Source organism: Pezoporus wallicus, unplaced genomic scaffold (assembly GCF_028554395.1).
Source record: "Pezoporus wallicus isolate ANWC-B61680 ecotype Strahan unplaced genomic scaffold, APGP_CSIRO_Pwel_v1 scaffold_13239, whole genome shotgun sequence".
Classification (NCBI taxonomy): Eukaryota; Metazoa; Chordata; class Aves; order Psittaciformes; family Psittacidae; genus Pezoporus; species Pezoporus wallicus.
The window spans coordinates 948,299-968,752 of record NW_026642052.1 but is presented as its reverse complement, the minus strand read 5'-3'; the positions used below and the strand labels follow the sequence as shown (position 1 = coordinate 968,752).

The following is a 20,454-nucleotide window of genomic DNA, read 5'->3' as shown; positions in this document are numbered from 1 at the left end:
GTGCTTCAGCCTTTGCTTTCAAGCAGCTCCTTCCCCACCCCAGTTCACATGCTCCTCACCAATCTCTCATGACAAAAGGATATTCTCTCCCTCAAAATTTATTTTTTTTCTTGTTTTTTAAGCATCCCTAAAGTGGTTGAGTTTTTACAAAACAAAATCATATATTTTCCACAATTTAAAGATCAGCATTACTCAGTTTGACTGCTTCTTTCTTCCCAGCTATCTTCCCCAGCAGGCAAACTTTCCTCCCATTTGCTTGAAATTCCCTTCAGCTATTATGCTGTTCCTTCCTTTCAGCCTCACCGTAAACCTTTTCTCTTGGATGGTGATCTGTTAAATGTTTTCCAAGACCAAATACCATGCTTAAAAATAAAAGCAGACTTATGTTTCTAAATAAAATAACAGCTAAAGAACTTTAATTTAATTTTACAAAATTATTAATCCTTCCAGGAATAGTCTTGTCTTTGCATCAATAAGCAGTGATCTCTTTCAGCTACCCCATCCTTTTCCCTCTTTCCTTTCCTCTCACACTCATGTAACTCATAAAAACTTTTTTTTTCCTGGAGAAAGAACAGTAACCCTTGCTGACATTAAAATACATTGACAGAGGATACTGACCCTGTTTGCTTCAGCAAGGGGCAGGCAGGCACAGTGCCTTTCTTGTTACAAGCCACCCTATCCAACACTGTGATGAGTAATAGGCAAAAATGAGGCAGCAAGTTCAAAAAGGCTGGAGGTGGCTGCACATGGGGCTGGCAGCACAATGGTGATGGGCAGATTGAGGGACAGAGGTGACACAAGGCACCTCAGAAATGCAACACTAGGCTTGGAGAGTTCATGGAAAAGCCAGCCACCACCATGACAGCGTTGTACTGGAGGATTAAAGCGGTCATTAGTTAAAGCTTCCAACATTTTAAGCTCTGGGAAGGCATTCATGAATCTGACTCTTGCAAGCATGTCTATAAAGTCTAGGTTCATGTCTGACATACTTGCGTTACAAAGGCACAAACATTGCTGCTTGTTTTGGGGTTAGGCCATTTGTCTCTGATCTACTCTTAATCTGTTTTAAAGCCAAGCTGGAAAATAATTTAAAGTTGTTAAGTTTAAAGTGATGATGCTGTGAGCTGCTTAATTTTAGACCGTCAGCATGATTCAGCTAACGCTGGCTTTTCATGCGCTCTAGTAGATTACAGTCATCTTGGCGGTGAGACTCCTGACAGGCAGCAAACTCCCTTCAAAGGGATGGTGGAAAATGTCCTGCATTTGAAAGTGGGAAATTAACATCTAAGGACATCTGGTCATATTTCCCTGCCCATGGCAGAGGGGTTGGAACTGGATGATCATAAGGTCCTTTCCAATCCTAACTATGTTATGATTCTATGATTCTATATCCCACAGACGAGAGAAGATAGGTCACATTTGAAAGTGGTTAGAGGAAAAAAAAGAGGAACAGGATCAGCATTTAGACAAAGATCCAAAAAAACCTCAGGGGCATCAAGTCTGATCAATGCAACACCCGGTGGTCTGTCCCTGTGTAAACTAGGAATTAGATACATATGTTCTCTATAAAAGGAGATTCCCCAGCATCCAGCTAATGAAACATGGAGCTGGGGAGACAGAGACAAGCAAAGACCAGCCATCACGGCACTCCTGAGGACAGGGACGCACGATCCTCACTGAACTGCTCGGGACATGGTGCTGTCAGCCAGCGTGTCAATGAAAGTGACTCACATAGGAAGAGGAGTTTGCCACAGACCTTGGCTTCCTGTTTTAGACAGACTTTCACAATGAGGCAATTGTCACAGTGGAGTGTGGTGACCACATGAAGTTGTAGCACTGTTCAGCAAAGTAACCCTTGAATGGTCCCTCAGTACTCCTGCAATGAATGTGTCTGTCCTCTTGTTTTCTCTGACACAGCCCAAAGCCCGGGGAAGTCTGGTTTTTGAAGGTCTGCTCTTCACCATGAGATCTCAAGGAAGCATAGCTGGAAGTGACGGCTGTGTACTGTACAAACTGTGAAATGCTCCTGTATCTTCTAAAAGACTAACTGGTCAGACAGAAAATGCAGCTGATTAAATGAAGGGAAAACTAATAGGAACATCCAGCCTGTGAAGGAGAAGATGATCACCTCTGTGCTCAGCTCCAGCAAGAGTTCAGATTTCTGTGTTGATGTTACCATAACTTCTCCCCATGATTTCAAACTAGTCAACAGAAAGTGAATTAAAGACTGCATGGTATTCACACTCTCATATGATGGTTATGCACAGTCACAGAGAGATCCTGGAAACATTTAATGTGAAGGCTTGCTCTGTGTACACCAAATAAAAGTAGCACCGAAGGCACTGTCCCCTGTCCCTCCTTACTGCAGGTGGCAAAGTAGGAGCCAGGTACCTGGAGCAACTCAGCAATGGCTTGCCTTACCTCTATGGTCTTTGGGCAACAAAACACAGTGTCCCCATCTCCTGTCCCGATCATAGTTGTGTGTTGTCGAACACCTGAAAAGAATAAAAGGTGCAGTTTGGTGCAGCTTTCAACAACCTGGATGTTTGCTCTAAAACTGTATGGCCTTCAAACTTTGGCAACCTCAAGCTCATACTTTTTTTTCTAATTAGCATCTGTTTCATTAAAACTCTCTTAACATCAGAGGGAAAATAAGCTTTCTTTTGTTAAAGATGCCCTGCCCCATTTCTCTCAAATTAAATACGGATTGAGACAGAAGCACGATCTGAAATATCCAGTGAACCCTCCAGAAAAACCAAACCCTCTTCCCATTTCTAAAATTAGAAAATGAAAGACAGAAATGAAAACCAAAACCAAAGTAAATAAATTATGTCTCTTTATTCATTAGAAAACAAGCAAAACAGGACCCAACCCAGTTTTGATGCCGGTCAGTTATTTTAATAACCTGTGGAGGCAAGAGACTGTCCACAGAGGCACTTTTCAGTGGCTTTCAGCAACAAACATATTTTGCACTCAGTTCCTCTAAAGTATTCCTACTTTTTAACTTGCCAGATGAAATGAGGAAATAACTGACACTGCGGTGATTTCCAAACACACAGACAAAACCTCTCCTTTTTGCAGAGCAGTGAGCTGAATCCTGCACGCCACACTGCCCGTGGGAATCCTACTGAGACAAACTTTGACAACTCTTTATCTGCGCACATTCCTTGCCCTCATCGGTCTATTATCTCCAAGGCTCAAAAGACTCCAAGGAGCATTAAGTTTAATTCTCCATTTGCAGAAGCAGACTCATAGGCTTCCCGGAGGCCACACAGGGAGTGTGTGAGTGAACCAAGGCCGAACCTTGGAGGTCCACATCCTGTCCTAATGTGCTATCCACCAAAACATCCTCCCTCACAAGTTCTAATGCAGCAAAATAATTCAGCCTGGAGACCTCATAGCAGCCTTCCAGTATCTGAAGGGGGCCTATAGGGATGCTGGGAGGGACTCTTCGTTAGGGACTGCAGTGACAGGACAAGGGGTAACGGGTCAAAACTTAAACAGGGGAAGTTTAGATTGGATATAAGGAGGAAATTCTTTCCTGTTAGGGTGGTGAGGCACTGGAATGGGTTGCCCAGGGAGGTTGTGAATGCTCCATCCCTGGCAGTGTTCAGGACCAGGTTGGACGAGGCCTTAGGTGACATGGTTTAGTGTGAGGTGTCCCTGCCCATGGCAGGGGAGTTGGAACTGGATGATCTTACAGTCCTTTCCAACCCTAATTATTCTATGATTCTATAATAAATATCAGCTACAAGACATAGAAGAAATGGGAGTTTGCTTTATTTAATGTGCCTGATAATCCATTTTCATTATGTGTGTTTTTATCATACCTTGAAGAGTTGTGTTATCAAATATATTTTCCCCTTAGGATGTCACAAGCTAGATTGAAATTTTATTGCAGAGCATGTCCACCATTTTACCTGCCCTATTTGCTTCTTAATTAGATGCTATGTGGCATTAAAAATGCTTTCATTCCAATGGAACATCTGAATAGGCCACATATATTAAATTGGGTGACCTCAATTATAGATGGTGCAGAAAAAGAAAGGTGCTTTTTTGTCTAGTACAGATTAACTTGGCATTTACTTAAAGAGGCTGTTTTCTCGCAGGCACTAAGGCCTTCATGACTCTTTTGGGAGTTGATGGAAATTTCTCTGTGTTCCTTCATTGGGAAGTGGATTGTGCTGTTTTAAAGGACGGTCTAATATGCACAACAAATAAGGTGAGGAGTACACTAAAAGTGATTCTCAGCATCGCTGTGTCATTGGTGGCAAAATACTCTCTGACTGAACACTTCATCTGTGCCAGCAATGATGGGGAAGGAGAATCCAAACTTTTCCAGCTTTTCTAGTCGACGTAATTATTGATCTGGAAGAGCAGTGTTACACTGGGCAGCATGGAAGAGGCAAATGAAAAAGGTCTTGTATACCCTAAAGAATGCAAGTGAACTCTGATCATTAGGGATTAAAAAAATATCTATGTGCAAATCAATACTCTCTGGAGTCTTTCCAGGAACAGCCAAGTTCTAAGCAAATGGAGAACTCATTTTTTCCCCTTTTAGATATTTTCTGCTGTTAGAGATTCTGACTAAGGCTTCTTCCACTAGCTTTCCACAACCCACTGGATCTCCTACGCCAATGTTCTTCACAACCAGTCCCCTTCTTCCCCTCCCCTTGCAGTGCCTATAAAGAATTGGTCCTCCTCTGTGATGCCAGGCTGCCTCCTCAGTGCCAGCCTTCTTGTATAGTCACATAATCCTTTTGTATTTTCCAATACGTATTTCTCACTGTCTGGGAAAAGCTCAGCACATCCTCAAAGCTTCTTCTCTGGTCTTCCTCCTTTTCTTTTTAAAATGTCTTCTTTGCTGGAAGGCTTATCAGAAACATGATGACATTTCCATTTCATGGGATGTTACCCCCAGCAGACAGATCCACCAAATGGGCTTAGTATTTCTGTTACTTGTAAATGGGCCCACTCTCTATGAGATAACAAAAGTCTTTACATCAGCCCATTACAAGAAATTGTTAATAAAGAAGTGAAAACTTGAAATCATGGGTACTGAATTAATGACACCAGAAAAGGCATAGAATCACAGACTGGTGCGGATTGGAAAGGACCTTAAGAGCTCTTTCAGTTCCAAGGGACACTTTTCTCTAGAGCAGGTTGCTCAAAGCTCCGTACAACCTGGCCTTGAACACTGCCAGGGATGGGGCATCCACAGCTTCTTTGGGCAACCTCTTCCTGCACCTCACCACCCTCACAGTGATGAACTTCTTCCTAATATAGAAGTCCTCTACTAAGGACTGATTTAAAAAACATTTTAAATCCGTGTATGTCAAACAACATAGGAATGGAGAGATAAATGGTATATTATAGATGAAGCCTAACTGATAGGCAGGATAAATGGAAAGCAGGCTATTTTACCCATCAGGAACATTGGGAACCTTAATAACAGGACATTTTGGAGAGCAAGCAAAGCCTCAGGCCAGAGGCAGATTAGTGGAAAGAAAGAGCTCCAAGATCATACCTGGTGCTCTCAGTGTTCAAGGTCTGGAGGTTCCCTCAGACCCTCTTTGGGTATTGCCCTGACCAGGAGATGGCCAGACTTTGCCTGAGAGCACCAGAGCAATGACCAAGAGCACCAGAAAAATCCAGATCCTGACGCTTGGTATCTCCTGGCTCAACCCACGTGTCCTTCTCCTTCCCAGGACTTGTATAAGCTCTCTATCTTGTAATCCAGCTGGCCAAAAAGCTCTGCTTTGCACTGTTTTCAACCAAAATAACTAATCTTCCTAATCCTGGAGAAGATGGTAAGATCACACCATTCCTGTACAGACCCAAGCCCACTCAAAACAGCCTGGCACAACGGGGACTGTCACATCCATCATTCAAGTGCAGGATAAGGCATCTCCAAGCTGTCAGTCAACACCTTCACAGCCAAAATCTGAGCCAAAGTCTGCTCCCGCTATTCCTCTTGTGCAGAATCTCAGGGAACACATCCCATCATGGGACACAGGGGCAGGGCACTGGCAGCATTCCTTCAGCCACTGTTGGGCTGCAATACAGACCACCCTTCCCATTTGCTCTCATGGGTGTTAAACACATGCCCATTTTTTCTGTCCCTAAGCTGCTTTGAGTTTCTGAAGATACCCTGAACTTTAGCTGTTACAGCTGATTTTTTTCTCTTCAACACAACGGGCGAGTTTACATGACGTCTTTATTACCTGTTAAGAGCCCACTAAATAGGAATTTATCTGTGAAGACAGATTACAATTACAGGGAAATGCAATACAGGATGCTGCTAAAGGAAGTTTGCTATTTGAACACTGCAATTATTTACTCTTCTTTCCTATATTTTCAATAAATATTTCTAAAGATACAACTTGTTTATTGCTCTCAGAGAAAGTAGGGAAAGGTTTCTGCAGTCAGGACTGACTTATATTGAATCTTTAATGTTACAAATGGACAAGGTCACATCTGATTGCCTTTCACATTTAGCCCTTTGAATCAAAAGAGCGGCTTTCATTAACGTTATCCAGCTTTGTATTAAGACAGACACTGCTCTGGTATGCTTTCTGCTGAAGGACTTTTTATTGAACTGAATATGATGGGCTAGCACACACTATCTGTGTAATATGCAGTATGAGAATATATGTAATAAAATTAAAACCTATTGGAGCAGGCTTTGGCTTACACTGTAAAGTCCCGACTGTAGTCTTGTCTTAAAGTACGACCTGAGGACCAAGGACAAGGACCCATCAAGCGTATATATAATTTAGCACTCTCCTGCTCTGGTTTCCTTTCATTTGCTCCCAAAGAGGAAGGTTACATCCAGTCTTCCATCATCTCCATCCCTACTAGCAGCTGGAAGCAGGCAGGAGCAGGAAGGACACAAGCCTTGCCCTGCCTGCTGCCTGCCAGGTGGCCTGGGATCAGCTATTCAGCATCAGTCCAGCATGGGCTAGTGCCAAGTCACACAAAAATTCATGGAGCAGTTTCCCAACTGCTATTCAGGGCTCTTTTCCCGGCATCTCTGTGCCTGAAGTCACACATTTAGGCTGCTTTTAGTTTATGAAAAAAGAGTAAACACTGGCCAGGTCAGCTATGGGGTGAAATGGCCTGTCAAAACCAAACAGCTCCAGCTGTTCTCCTCCTCTTCTCCCCACTTGTAAATGGCTTTGAAAAAACTGGAAGCATGGGAACAAGTTGTCCAAGGTCAGCTCTGAAGTGTATGTACTCTAACCTTGGATCCAGCCAGTCACAGGTTTTCCTTTTTCTTTTAACATTTCTGTGGCCCAGCTGGCTAAAAACAAATCCACAGTCATGTATTAACAAGATCATCTTAAACATTGCATGAAATTAAGTGGATCCAAAAGTCAAGCTCTTTGTGACTACAGTTCATCCAAGACAGGATTCACACTGTAAAATTATTCCTGCTCTCTTCCCTTAGTTGAGATATTCTTGAGTTCTTTCCTGGAGGGTTTTCTTATCTGGATTGTGCCTATGGATGTTGGGGAAATTCAGAAGTGGTCTCCTAGACTGAAGCCCTATGTCTATTTGGGTGGGCGGCCCATTCCAGTGCCTTGCCACCCTTACACTGGAGAACTTCTTCCTTGTCTCTAACCTGAACTTCCCCTGTTTCAGTTTGAACCCACCACCCCTTGTCCTGTCACTGCAGTCCCTGATGAAGAGCCATTCTCTAGCATCCTTTCAGCCCCCAAATGTCCCTTTGGTTTATATTTATATCCCAAAAATCAAAGCAGGGAAAAATAAAATGCATCCAATCAAACAAGACTCCAAAAAGCACACAAAGTTAATCTCTGACTTGACCATAAGGAAAAAAAAAAAAACCCTAGCTATTTTGTGGCCCCTAGCACAAGTGCCAGAGTGAACTGCACTGATGTATTTGCACCCCTGTGAACACTGAACTCAGGTTTCTTAAAGGGCATTCCAAGCACTAATGAAGTTTATGCATTACTAAGGGAATTTTTACCTTATTAGAGACCCTTAAGTTGTCAGGGAGCTGCAGGAGCAAGCTGATCCGCTGGGGAGGGCAAGCCAGGAGAGAGGGTGACAGCAAGGTGAGCTGGGGCAGTGTCCTCTCCAACAAGGGCTCCATCCCACAGCAGCCAAGCAAGAGCACAGCAGGTTTAAAACAGTGATCAGGGATAGCCAAAGGCTTGGGGACCTCTGAGCACATCTACAGAAATAAGGCAGGTCCAAGGCAAACCATTGAATAGGGTCAGGTTCAGCACTGTGAGCAGGCAGAGCAGACCTACAGCATAGCTCAGGCAGGGACCAAGAGCAAGTGACTGAGAAAGGCTTAGAAAGGCTTAGGCTGAGAAAGTTGGGGCTGTTCAGCCTGGAGAAGAGAAGGCTGCGTGGAGACCTCATAGCAGCCTTCCAGTATCTGAAGGGGGCCTATAGGGATGCTGGGAGGGACTCTTCATTAGGGACTGTAGTGATAGGACAAGGGGTAACGGGTTAAAACTTAAACAGGGGAAGTTTAGATTGGGTATAAGGAAGAAGTTCTTTACTGTAAGGGTGGTGAGGCACTGGAATGGGTTGCCCAGGGAAGCTGTGAATGCTCCATCCCTGGCAGAGTTCAAGGCCAGGTTGGACAAGGCCTTGGGTGATATGATTTAGTGTGAGGTGTCCCTGCCCACGGCAGGGGGTTGGAACTGAATGATCTTAAGGTCCTTTCCAACCCTAACTATTCTATGATTCTGTGATTCTATGATTCTAAGAGGGTATGTGCTGTATTATTTACATTACACCAGCACTTAAACTTGAAACAGATTTGCCATCAGAAAGGTGACACAGATCATGAAAAAATTAGATATCCTGGTATAAAAAATGAGATATCCCAGTATAAAAAAAAAGAGATTTCTACCCTGCATGGACAGGTAAAATTAATCCTATAAAATATTTCCACACTGGAAACACCCAATTATATGCCTTTCACATAGTTCAGCTGTGCATATATTTTGACATTACTGGTACCCATATATTCCCTTCTTTTTTGCCTTTGATTTCTCTTAATATATGCCCATGAGGTAGATTCATCTGCAAAGTTAGGCTTGTTTATTCAGTGCTTGCTTCAGTAGGGTTTCCACTTGGTCACCCCTACCCCAAACTGAATAATGAATGCTTTTAACAACTTCTGAGTACATAAAAGAATAACCTTTGTCCAATATAAGGAGACCTGACCTTAAACATACTACTAGAATAAATCATTACCCAACAAACAGGAGTAATACCTCACCTCCTGGGACAGCACTCTCCAAAAGGGGCTTAGTGCCAATCTGGGTAGAAATTAGAGACATGGAGTTCAAAAAAATACCCAACTTTCCTCAAAAATCAGATGGTGTCTGCTGCAGTACAAGTATGACCCTCACAAATCAAACAATTCCTTAACCAAGTGTCATCTCTTACAGATGTCTGTATCTCTCCCTCAGCAGAGAGTTCCTATCAGGTCATTTCATCAGTCCTGCCTTTTCTGTACAAGCTCTTCCCACTCATATAATTTGCAATTCCAATATGAAGACCAAGAAGGAAACATTTACAGGGTTCTTGAGCTTTCTGTGGCCCTGGAGACCCCATCACTGGGCTCCCTCCCCTCTGAGCATGAGCTTGACCTGAAGGCCATGACTATGAGCAAAAGAACTGCATGGTTCTCCTTGGGCACAACATTAAGCTCAAGTTAATTATTCTAGAAGCAAGGTTAACACACTAAAAGGATGACATTTTCCTTTGAATGCTGTCTTCATTTATGAGCAATGTTAACTCACCATTTCTTTCGGGAAAATAGATTTGATAAACACGAGTGATAAAACCTTCCACCATACCGGAAAGGAAATTTGCATAAATTTCCATCCTCCGTAAACACTGAAATACAAGAATAAAAACTCATCATGCAGTCGAACACCAACCCACAGGTACATACATTATATGTTATTACTTCCAATTATGAAGATAGAAATCTTCACATTTTCCAGCTGTACTTTGGACTCCTGTCTCTGCAATTTCTAGTGCATAAGAAGAGGCTTAAAATCCCACATAATGACCAAATCAAGAAAGATTAATGTGCTCTGCAGTAGAATAAAGATCTCAGATCGATTCAGCTCAAAATATATTGCAATTGCTGGTACTGCAAATGCCAATTATATTCATTAATTGCAATTATCATTTCTAATTATGTAGTATCGTAACAGCATATTAAATCGATTTCTGAAGTAGCATCCTTTCGGGCTCCATATCACATCGTAACATCTGTTTAAGACAATTAAGAAACCACACAGTACAAACTGAAATAGGAAGAGCAGGGAGAAAGAAGGGTTTAAAGGCTGGGTGAAGACAGAGAGTTTTGATCATACCACCCTCCCTTTGGGATAAGGAGATCCCTTACAAAGGGTGAGAAATCAATGGGACCAGTGTCTAAAAAGGACAAGTTTCATGTTCACTACACCAGTGATGGCAGTCTAAGGAGGGGTGGTGGGAGTCTAGCAGGAAAAAATCCCTCAACATGAGTCTGGAGAATGAGACAGACTGAAGATAAAAGAGACAATGAAAAACTGTCAGAGCTTATTTAACCATTAAACTAAAAGCAATCAGTTTTGAGAGCCAGGAGTGTGAATGGAAAGCCAACTGCTGCCGCAGGAGAGAAATAGGGCTTACAAGCGAGCTGGCAGCATGGTGCATTTCCATTTCTCAATGACAATGTATGACTGCTCCTTGTCCTGAGCTTACCCCTTCCACGATGGCTGGGTCTCCTGCACATCTTTGAGATATCTGTTAACCCTCATGAGACCAGACTCGTCATCTCAAAGAGCTGCTGAGGCCAGTTATTAGCATTATGGAAAAATTAACCTATTCCTTTATCCAAACTCTTCCTAATCAGTTGGAAATATGATCACTCCATCTGCCCTAACTATCCCCTTATCTGTCAGTGAGAAACAGCTACTGAAAGCCCCTCTGCTATCCCCTTGTCAAACCTGGTGTTCATCGTCTGAACTAATTAAGCAAAAGTTTATATCTACCTTCTCTGATACTGCTCATTATAATGAGTTAGGAGACTTGTGAAAATACATCATCATTCAGAAGACATATTGCTTCCCAAAGGCTATTAAAGATTGTTCTAAGCTATAAAGGCTCTACTAGCAGCCCAATTCATGTAATCTTTAACAGCAAAAGCCCAGGACAAGAAAAGCTTTAAAAATGAAAGTCTGCAATGCCCACATACAGCCTCATCAGACAGGATGCCTGATTGTTTGGTGCCATCGAAATAAATGCAACCCAGCAAATTGCACAGGGCTCAAAACCTTCTCTCACCAAAAGATCAACAGCTGTTGTAGAAATTGAACCTACACGTACAAAGAGTTTATGTGCTTTAAAGTCACAGGGCAGACACAGCTCTGATTAAAACAAAGGGAGTTGCACATGTACAGCCACACCATGTTATGAGTTAATATAAACCATGCCAGCTCAGACAAACTTAAATCCCATCAGCACCTTCCCATTAATCTGCACCTGATGAAAAATTACCTGAGTTTCCTAAACTAATCCCAAATTCCCCTCTACACAGAAATTAATATTGGCATAACCATACCATAATCCTTATTCATGTTGAAACAAAGGCAGGCTTACTATTGACTTGCACAGCATGGATACAGACAGGCAGATCATTCTTACTGTCATGAAACCTATTGGATTTGACTTTGTACCTTGTGGGTGAGTGAACTCATGTTTGGAGCCTCTTCCTGCCCCAGATTTGTAGTGCTACAAAGAGAAAAAGAGAATGTGGATTGTAGACACAAATTCACTCTGGGAACCATCCTATAGGGACAAATGTGTTTTCCAGGGTGCCCTGAAATTGTGTTTCTCCCAGTGCTTCTGTAAATTTCATTATTTGTGTGTGATTTTTGCTGGAGCAGTTTGGTGAAAGAGCGTAGATAAACACTGCCTCGTGAAACATCTCTGTTAAACCAGTAAAACCCAGCGCAGCACAAAAAAGGCCAAAGCTCTGCTTCTTTCTATTGCCGAGGGACACATCGCCTGTTTCTCTGGGCAGGAAGCATACATGCATTCTGGAGCCAGTTCACAGTTACAAATTACATCCCAGCATTTGACTTTTCCTGCCACTTAGCTGTAACCCCCAGGGCATTAGTTAAAAAAGCAACCCCTGCTTTATTTGGGTTTGCTGATCAGCAAGCGCAGAGCACTGGGCTGAGCTGATTTTAAACCACAGGAAATAATAAAAAATGGTAATATACATAAAGTGCTGCTGCCAGCAAAGGTGCTGACAGCTGAGCTATAGCAAACTAGAAATATCCCAAAACCAGTCAAAGAAGCAGCACATCATGAACCCGGAACTGAATAGGGGACATAACAAGTAAGGGGTAAGACGAATCTGTTGCTAATAAATATAGGAAGGGCTTGAACGGTTCTGAGGAAGACATGGGTTTTGCACTCTTTGCTGACTATGCCAGCACTGAGCAGACTGCAGCAGCTTTAGCCAGGACCGATCTCTTCCTAAGCACTGTGAATACTCTTCTCTGCTCCCACCTGCGATATCGAAGGAGGTCCTTTTGTACCTCACTGGGATAATTAGGATTACAACATCATTCAATTATATGTGAGCTAGTTTCAACCTATCTGGTGAAATAAAGCTAATCATAAAGCCACACAACTGAGGGTCCAGACTATTACTGTGTTGAGAGTCCACGGTGGATGCCAGGCCATGGTGGCATTTAAGCAGGGTAGCAAAGCCAAGCCACCACAGCCATGCTCAGCAGTGCTGCAGGTGCCTCACAGACATACCCAAAAAGAGACACAAAGCACAGTGGAAACACTGGAGGCCATGGCATGAAAACAGAGAGGTTTGGAAAGAAGGAGATGGTTACCTAAGCTGGCATGCTCAGTTACCAGGTAGCAGTAGAGTCTGGTGGGGTAGCACCTCTCCTTCCATGCTACTGCAAGTATGTGCTGGTGTCAGCACACTTCTGAGATGCTTTTTCAAAGTGTTTCAATTTTTGTGGTCCTTCCTTCCATCCTGTTTTTCCTCCCTAGCAGGGCATGGATGTAAGCTATCTCTTTCACTGCAGATAAGCATGGGACCAGCCCTCCTACAGCCCCCCCCTCTCAGCACTGCTGCGAGCCTTCACCTAACAAATCCCTGTTTTTCATTTGAAGCATTCTTCCTTTTGGTCTGGTCAGCAGCTTCACTCATCCAGCCCCAAGGCAACACTGCCTTGCCAGTCAGTACATAGGTGATCCACCACTCCAAAACAGAAGAATCAGACTTACCATCCTTGCACAGTCACTGCTCAGAGTCAGAGCCAAGACAACAGTGAAAGGAGCAGAGACTTTCATCTTTGCTGTCCTCTCACAAAGGTTTTGTCTGGCAGAGGGAAACTTCCAAGGCTGGGCTGAGGCAGGAGGGTGAATCAGCAATGAGCTTTTGCAAGAGACTGTGATTTACTTGACTTTAGGGTATTTTAGTTTTCAAAGTAAGCAGAGCTGTTATCGTTGTTAATCATTAATGTTTTTGTGGGTCTTTGTGGGTAGATGGGAATGCCATGTACCGAGATACTCTCCTAAACCACAAGGAGTGAAGAGTTTACAAAGTGCCTGACCCTTAGAAATGATCACCAATGTGTTCAGTAAGCATTTAAAAGCACCTCCAGAGGAGCCGATCCGATGTTGCTTGTAATCAGAGACGATTTACCATCCAGACGTTTCTCATCTCTTTCCCTTCAGGAGCTAATTAAAAGCACTGTATAGCAATAACAAGAAACTTCAAGCAAGCCCACTCAGGAGATGACATTACATTGCAAAACACGAACCAGATCAATGCCAATATCAGACACAAGAATTACTCATTAACAGATGGTTACCTGCCCAGCTGTGACTTACAGCAGCAGCCTCTCAGCAACAGATTGGGAAAACTGAAAGGAAAGAAAACAGACATTACTCTAACAAAATGTTTTCTGTACTTAAAAGCTCCTTTCTGCAGCTGCCTGAGCAAAGCCACCTCTGTCTTGTAAGTGCCTGGCTGAGATAGCTGCATGGCAGAAGCATTTCTAACAGAGATGCGGAGGGGATTGCTAAAACTGAGATTTCAGCAGTGGAGTCTGTTTCAGCCCCACCTTTCCCCACAACCAAAATCCGCAGGTTTGGCTGGTGCAGCTGTGTCTGTGCTTGAGGCTTTTGCCAACCACGTCCTGTCAATCAGGGACCGCACCTCTTCACACCCAAAATCCCCAGAGCCACAACAACAGAAAGGATACGATGCTCTTTGCTTAAGCTGTGCTCTACCCTTTGAAGTTTACCCAACACAGCTATGGATCAGATGTTGTTGATTTGTGTTCTATTTCTTTTTAATCCAACAAGACCATGGCAGTAGGGTCCAGCAGTGCAGCAGAGCTATCCCAGCACTGATTTTGCCATGTTTTATAATGTTGGAGGGGATTTCCACCGGCTGTGTTACCCCACTGCTGAGTCTGTCATCACAGTAACAGCTCTTTTAGTATAATTATGCATATATAGGTCTATGGACAAATCTTTCCTACTGTCAGCAAGGTTTGGAACAGCAGGAACCAGGCAAGTGTAAAATTTTCTTCCTGGAATCAGGCAAAGAGAAACAAGCAGAAAGAAAATTCTTTGCCTCTACACATTGTTCATTGCCTGAAGATTTGAAGCAAATAAAGCTTCAGAATAGACTCTTTGAATAGAACTGCCTATTTTCATTTATTTAAAACACAGAAATAGGATGTACAGACATTCTGATCTGGCTGGGCACACCTGGCAAAGCTGGAACATAGATTTCTACTTCTTACCCTCATTCTTGACTTTGACCATCAGGCTTCAAGCTAGCAATGCCTATATGATGGCTTGTATACATCTGCTTATCCTCCAAGCTACTGAAATTGTGCAAAGAAAGCAAAACAATCCATCATCTGCTATTCCATTCAGAGTTCCCAAAAGTTCTGCAGAATGAGAGGAGTGGGGGAGTGGGGACTTGACAAAGAGGGGAAGATGAAGATACTTCTTTAGAGCTGCAGAAATACCCTCTTCCACCCATTTCCAAAGTAAAAACCATCCACTTCCATGACCAGAAACATTGTATTTCTGTGGTGATCAAGGCAGGTTGTAGGAGAGCATTTTCCCATACCTTAAAGTAAGAAAGAGGAAAAGCAAGAATTCATTCTTTGCTCATGTATCTGCTCCTGGTTACTGTAGTTCGTAGTCATTGAACTACAAGCAGGAGTTGCAGAATGTCTTTCTGAGGAGTCACAACTCTTTAACATCTAGCTCAAACCAATTCCTCAACATAAGAAAAAGGAAACACCAGTACCAGGAGTCACTGCAGCAGAAAGGATGGTGCTGTCACAAAGCAAAAGGAAAACACATCAAAGCCAGGAGCTGCAACAGCTGCCAGAGATGCACCACCATGCAATGGGAATTACCTCTGAGTAAAGTCTGAATAATGACCAAACAGTGATTTCAGGGCTCAGACAGATATGAATCATTAAAAAACCCTAACCACTACGTGTAGGCTGCCTGCATTGGGTCAGCAGAGGGGTGTCTGAACAGGTCATAGAGAGGAGATAAAATCTGAGGTGTGTTTTTTAGTAAACTACGTTAAGTGATCAGTGATTCTTTCAGCTATTTATAACCAGGAGAAAGTCTGCCTGCCTTCATCAGGCTTTTCTTAGAATCAGTAATTACAAAGTATGCCACATATTTTTTTGAAAAACACCACATCTCATTGGCAAGAAACTATTCAGAAAAACAAAGATTCAGTTTTGATACCAAGTTCTTTTAAAATTCACAGAGTTTTGGGCACTTGAGAGTTCATAGATATGAAGAATAAGGTCTTGGCTACAGGTATTTGTGTGTCATCACGAAGTTTTTGGCTATGAGCAGCACAAGGAGTGTGCATAGGGAACAAACCTGGGCAAAGACAGCTGAGATGCAAGAATCGTGCACTGGTGCCACAATTACTGGTGCTCAGATGGCTAACAGAAATCACACCTGACTTCAGGAATGGACTAACCAGAGACAAAGCAAAGCCACTGCAGGCAACCAGCCACCTCCTCAGCACACAGAGCATCCATGGTCCATGCCTGCAGCAGCCCTCTGCCAAAGACCAAAGAACCACCCTCACATTCAAGATAATATCACCGAATTACACGTTGTTAAGACCTCTGGGGATGCCTACCATGAGAGAAATGCCTTCTGCTGTAAAGAGATGCTGGTTTTTTGTATTGCTGCAGCAGAGAACCCAACAGCCTAAGAGACCCAGGACACTGCGCCAAAGTCATCATCCCACAGGTTGAGTCAAGAAGGCCACAGAGCTGCTCCCCTTAACCTCCTCAAGTCAATCCACCTGTGACCCATTATTCCAGAGTACCAAAAGAAACTTTCCATAGAGGGAGAAGAGAGTCTATGGGGTATAGAGGGGTATATGGAGCAAATATCAGAACGACAACAAGAAAAATAATGAGGATATGGAAACAATCCACATGGCATTCAAGATAAAGTCCGTAGCCTTAGATTCTAAACTTCATTTAGTGCCCAGTTCAAATGAGGATATGTAAAATACTAAATAAAAGTTAAAAAATAAATGTGTGTGTACATATATATATGTGTGTGTGTATACATATTTATATATATAAAAGAGAGGAAATCTGGAAATAGGAGCTAGAGGAAAGACCTGGCTTTGGGGTGATGAATATTTGGCAGCTCTAAGGCCTGGACCCTGTGCCACAATTCTTCTCACCAGTGAAACTGCAGCTAGAGTCTGGTTCTTGTTTTCCAAGAAGATTCCCTTTTCCTTTCAAAGCAAGGCACATTTTGATTCTTAACTTTGCTGCACACAATATTAAACATTTCCTGTGGAGCGCACATAATCCAAATGCAGTTGAAGCCAGATTCTGCTACTGCTGAAGTCAATGAAAGGTTTCAAAATAAGACTAGGAAGTCTTTAGTGTGTTTACAGGCTCTAATCCTTATGTATCAAAGACCAAAACCCCTCAATTTCCGCAATCATTTTTCCTTCTATATTGACATCAACATGGGAAAATGAAAAGGCAAATAAACACACAACAAATGATGAGAAAGAGACAGGAATCTTGCTTCAGGGAATGCTGCCTTTTCCTCACTTCCCACATTTAATTTCTTTAAACTTAACAATAATTAATAAAGGCACAGACTGAGCCCAGACTCTGAGCTACTTAGTAGTAATGAAACAATATTAACAACCAACCTGAATCATTAAATATCAACAAAAACTACATTCACTGTCAGCCACAAACATGAAATAATAAAATTGCCTTTCTTTTTTCATCAATTACTTTACTAGACAGAAGTGGAAAAGACAAGTTTAAACACACATATACCCATTTGTATTCATTGCTATGTACCAGCTACCGAGCAGCCAAGGTGAGGGCTGTCCCATGGCTGCATGTTCATATGTTCTCCATTTTTACATTTCCTGACCATTGTAAATGTTCCTGAGAAATCTATCACTCAGATACCACAAAACTGAAGAAAACTTTAATAATGATTTATTCTTCCATGTATTTTTGCAAACTTTTAGGCTTTAACATAATAATAAGGTAATAAGGTTTACTTCTTTCAAAGCTGGGTTCTTCCTTTGTGAATGTAACACATGGCAGCCAAATAACAGGGTGGTTTTGCCTCCTGAGATGATCAGATTTCCAGGCTTCAGTTGCTATTTTAATTATGAAGCCCAAACCCAGCTTCCTGGATAAAAGAGAAATGCAGGCTACAGCATCACTGGCACAAGGAACTAACACTAGATCTGAAGTCTCTGCAAGTGTTCAGTGACCAAGATATTTATACCACCTGAAAAACGCACCTCAATTAAAAGTAATTAGAAGTATTTCTAGCATGAAAAAGAAAACAATTTATGTATCTTTCGGGAAGGGGTAGGACACAAGTGGTCACGTGTGGCAATTCTGCTCCTGGTGTACTAGCAAGGGACTCAGTTCCAACATGAGACTGACACACAGATCCTCCTTAATCTTTTCTTCTGGGGGACCTGGAAAGGATGCTGAAGACCTTGTTGTTGCTGTCAGGTGGGATTCTCTTCATCTCTGTTGCCTGAGATCATTCCTGTTGCCTGGTCCTGGGAGCTGTTACCAAACCTCAGCTGTCTCCATTAACTAATGACTATCCTAATCAGCAGAACTGAGGCTAATACTCATGGGGTCCAAGTCTAATGACAGGCATGGAGTGCATGAGGAACTTTTCCACTTCCCTCTAACACCTCCTGCTCAGGGCTGCCCTGACGCTGGAGAACACAGGTCACATCTGTCTCTGGAATCAGGTCACTCACGTCCAAAACTAGAGTATTCACCACTGGCCAAGAAGTGAGCCTTCCACCTCCTTTTCTCTGTTCTGGAGTGGTGCCTAGAGAAAAGCCATTGCATTCCTATTGCTAAAGCCGTGTGCAAAGGAAAAAAGTTGAGACCATTTCACTTGTTTGCTTATTTCAGCAAGAAAAAAGAAAAGCTTTGGCTCAAATCAAACTGAAAAGTGGAGTTACTCATATGGGCCTTAAACACTGTAGCACACAGCTTTCCACATAGCCACACTGCAACCGCAAACACCCCCTCCTCTCCTCTCCATGGTAGCTTCAGAAATCCCAGGGGAATAAATCAGCATGGTTTTGGCTTCCCTCTCCCTCCTCTCCTGCACCAGACTTTGCTGTTAATCTTGGTAGTCCCCAAGCTGCGCATAACCTCTGCCACACCATAGCAGAGCAAATAAATCCTACAAACCATCCTCCCCTCTCCTAGAGGCAGAGGCTGGAGAAGTGCAGCTGCAGGAGGCTGGTTGCTGAGCAGCTGGGATCCAGCAAACATGGGTTTGGCGCTGCTGTGCTTAGCACATAATCCTGGGACAGAAAGATACGCCTTCACCCAAATGTTTACTCCTCCTCCTCACTCCTCTCACCTCCCACACTCCTCCGGCACCTCCAGCAGCTCTCCTGGCTTCCCTCACCCGCAAGCTCACAGCTCTGGGGGTTTCTGCACTGATTTCCTTTCTCTTGTCTCCAGGGACTGAAAGTGTTCTCAGATCTATCGTGTTATTCTTTTCATTTCAATCCCTCATTGCCTCCATCTCTCCCTCCTCCCCTGATACGTTGGCTGTGGATGCCCCATCCTGGCTCACAGCCTCCACTGCCTCACTACTGCAGAGCAGCAAAATGAATGTCTTCCTTTCAAGCATGAGGCAGTGTGGCTTTATTGGGTCTTCCTCTTCCTTCTGCCTTCTGCAGGGCTCAAGGCCTTCCTTTGGCAGCTCTGCAAACCGTCATGCTACCATCACAGCTTCCCGTGGAGATGGATCTGTCCCTGGACTCCTGCATTTTCTCTTCCTTGGTGTTAAACATCCTTCTTTACCAACCCTACATTCTGGTGCTTATCTGACACTTCTACCCTCTTCTCTCACTGCTGCCCCTCAGACATGGCCTCTTTGGTCTTGCATCTTCTCTTTCCACACCACCATGTCCACACTCAGACTAACCTGAAAGTATCAGACCTTGTCAGTGCATCCCCATTCAAAGGGTTGCTGTACTCATCTCCTTTCCCTGGCTGAGAGCTTCACAACCTTTCCTCATGGCCAGTGTCCTGCAGGAGCGGACACAGCACCCTCGATAGTGCAGCATCCTCGATAGTGCAGCGCCCAGAAGGTGCAGCCTTTCAAACAGGCTCTGCAAAAGCAGCAATACCCTGAGGCATCCCCCTCTGATATCAGCACTCCTAGGAGGACTTTCCCCATTTTTTCTGCACTTTCCATGTAGATATCGTTCCATTTCATCCACTCCTGCACCAGTCTTTCCTGATAACATTTCCGTTATACACCAAAGAGGAATGTAACATACTGAGGAGGCTGCAACTCTATGAGCACGACCTCTCATGTACTTCTTCCCATTGGTATGGATGGCTTTGCCCTGTCAGGATGCAGTATCAGACAACATCCTGCCTGTCATTTTACTCTTTTCAATTGACCACTATTGTGTGCACTGATTTTATAATGGCTTTGTGCTTTCTTCTCTGTGAAATCACATTTTTAGCCAGATGCAGCCACTGCAGTTGCAGGTATATACCTGCAGCTGTACTTACAAATATTTCTTTCATGCATCCAGAGAACTTTAGTTCTGATCTGAAAAATCAAATCATATAAAAATAACAATGAAAGAGCTGGGCTGGAGCTACAGAAGCAAAAACAGATTGTGATTTTATACCCCTAATCACGCAAATCTGTGAGTGGTTTAAAGCTCTGCTACAAGCCACAATGCTCAGAACCTTCATGAATACACCTCAGACGTGGATCTAGTTGCAAAAACTACCTGAGATTTTAGAAGTCCGTTTCAAGATTGTACTTAGCTCATATGCCCAGATGTCATGACATATCTAGAAT

General features: G+C 43.2%; 1 protein-coding gene across 1 annotated transcript in view; it reads right to left on the bottom strand.

Moving 5' to 3' along the window:
• The window catches only part of HGFAC (HGF activator), a 45,534-nt gene extending 32,041 nt beyond the window's left edge, over nucleotides 1-13,493 (bottom strand). The window contains exons 1-4 of the mRNA XM_057426680.1: nucleotides 13,306-13,493; nucleotides 11,724-11,778; nucleotides 9,792-9,888; nucleotides 2,422-2,495 (exon numbers count right to left, since the gene is read on the bottom strand). Coding sequence (XP_057282663.1) covers nucleotides 2,422-2,495; nucleotides 9,792-9,888; nucleotides 11,724-11,778; nucleotides 13,306-13,371 — 292 coding nt within the window. The 5' untranslated portion in view covers nucleotides 13,372-13,493. The remainder of the gene's footprint in view (nucleotides 1-2,421; nucleotides 2,496-9,791; nucleotides 9,889-11,723; nucleotides 11,779-13,305) is intronic.
• Between the last annotated feature and the right edge of the window lie 6,961 nt (nucleotides 13,494-20,454).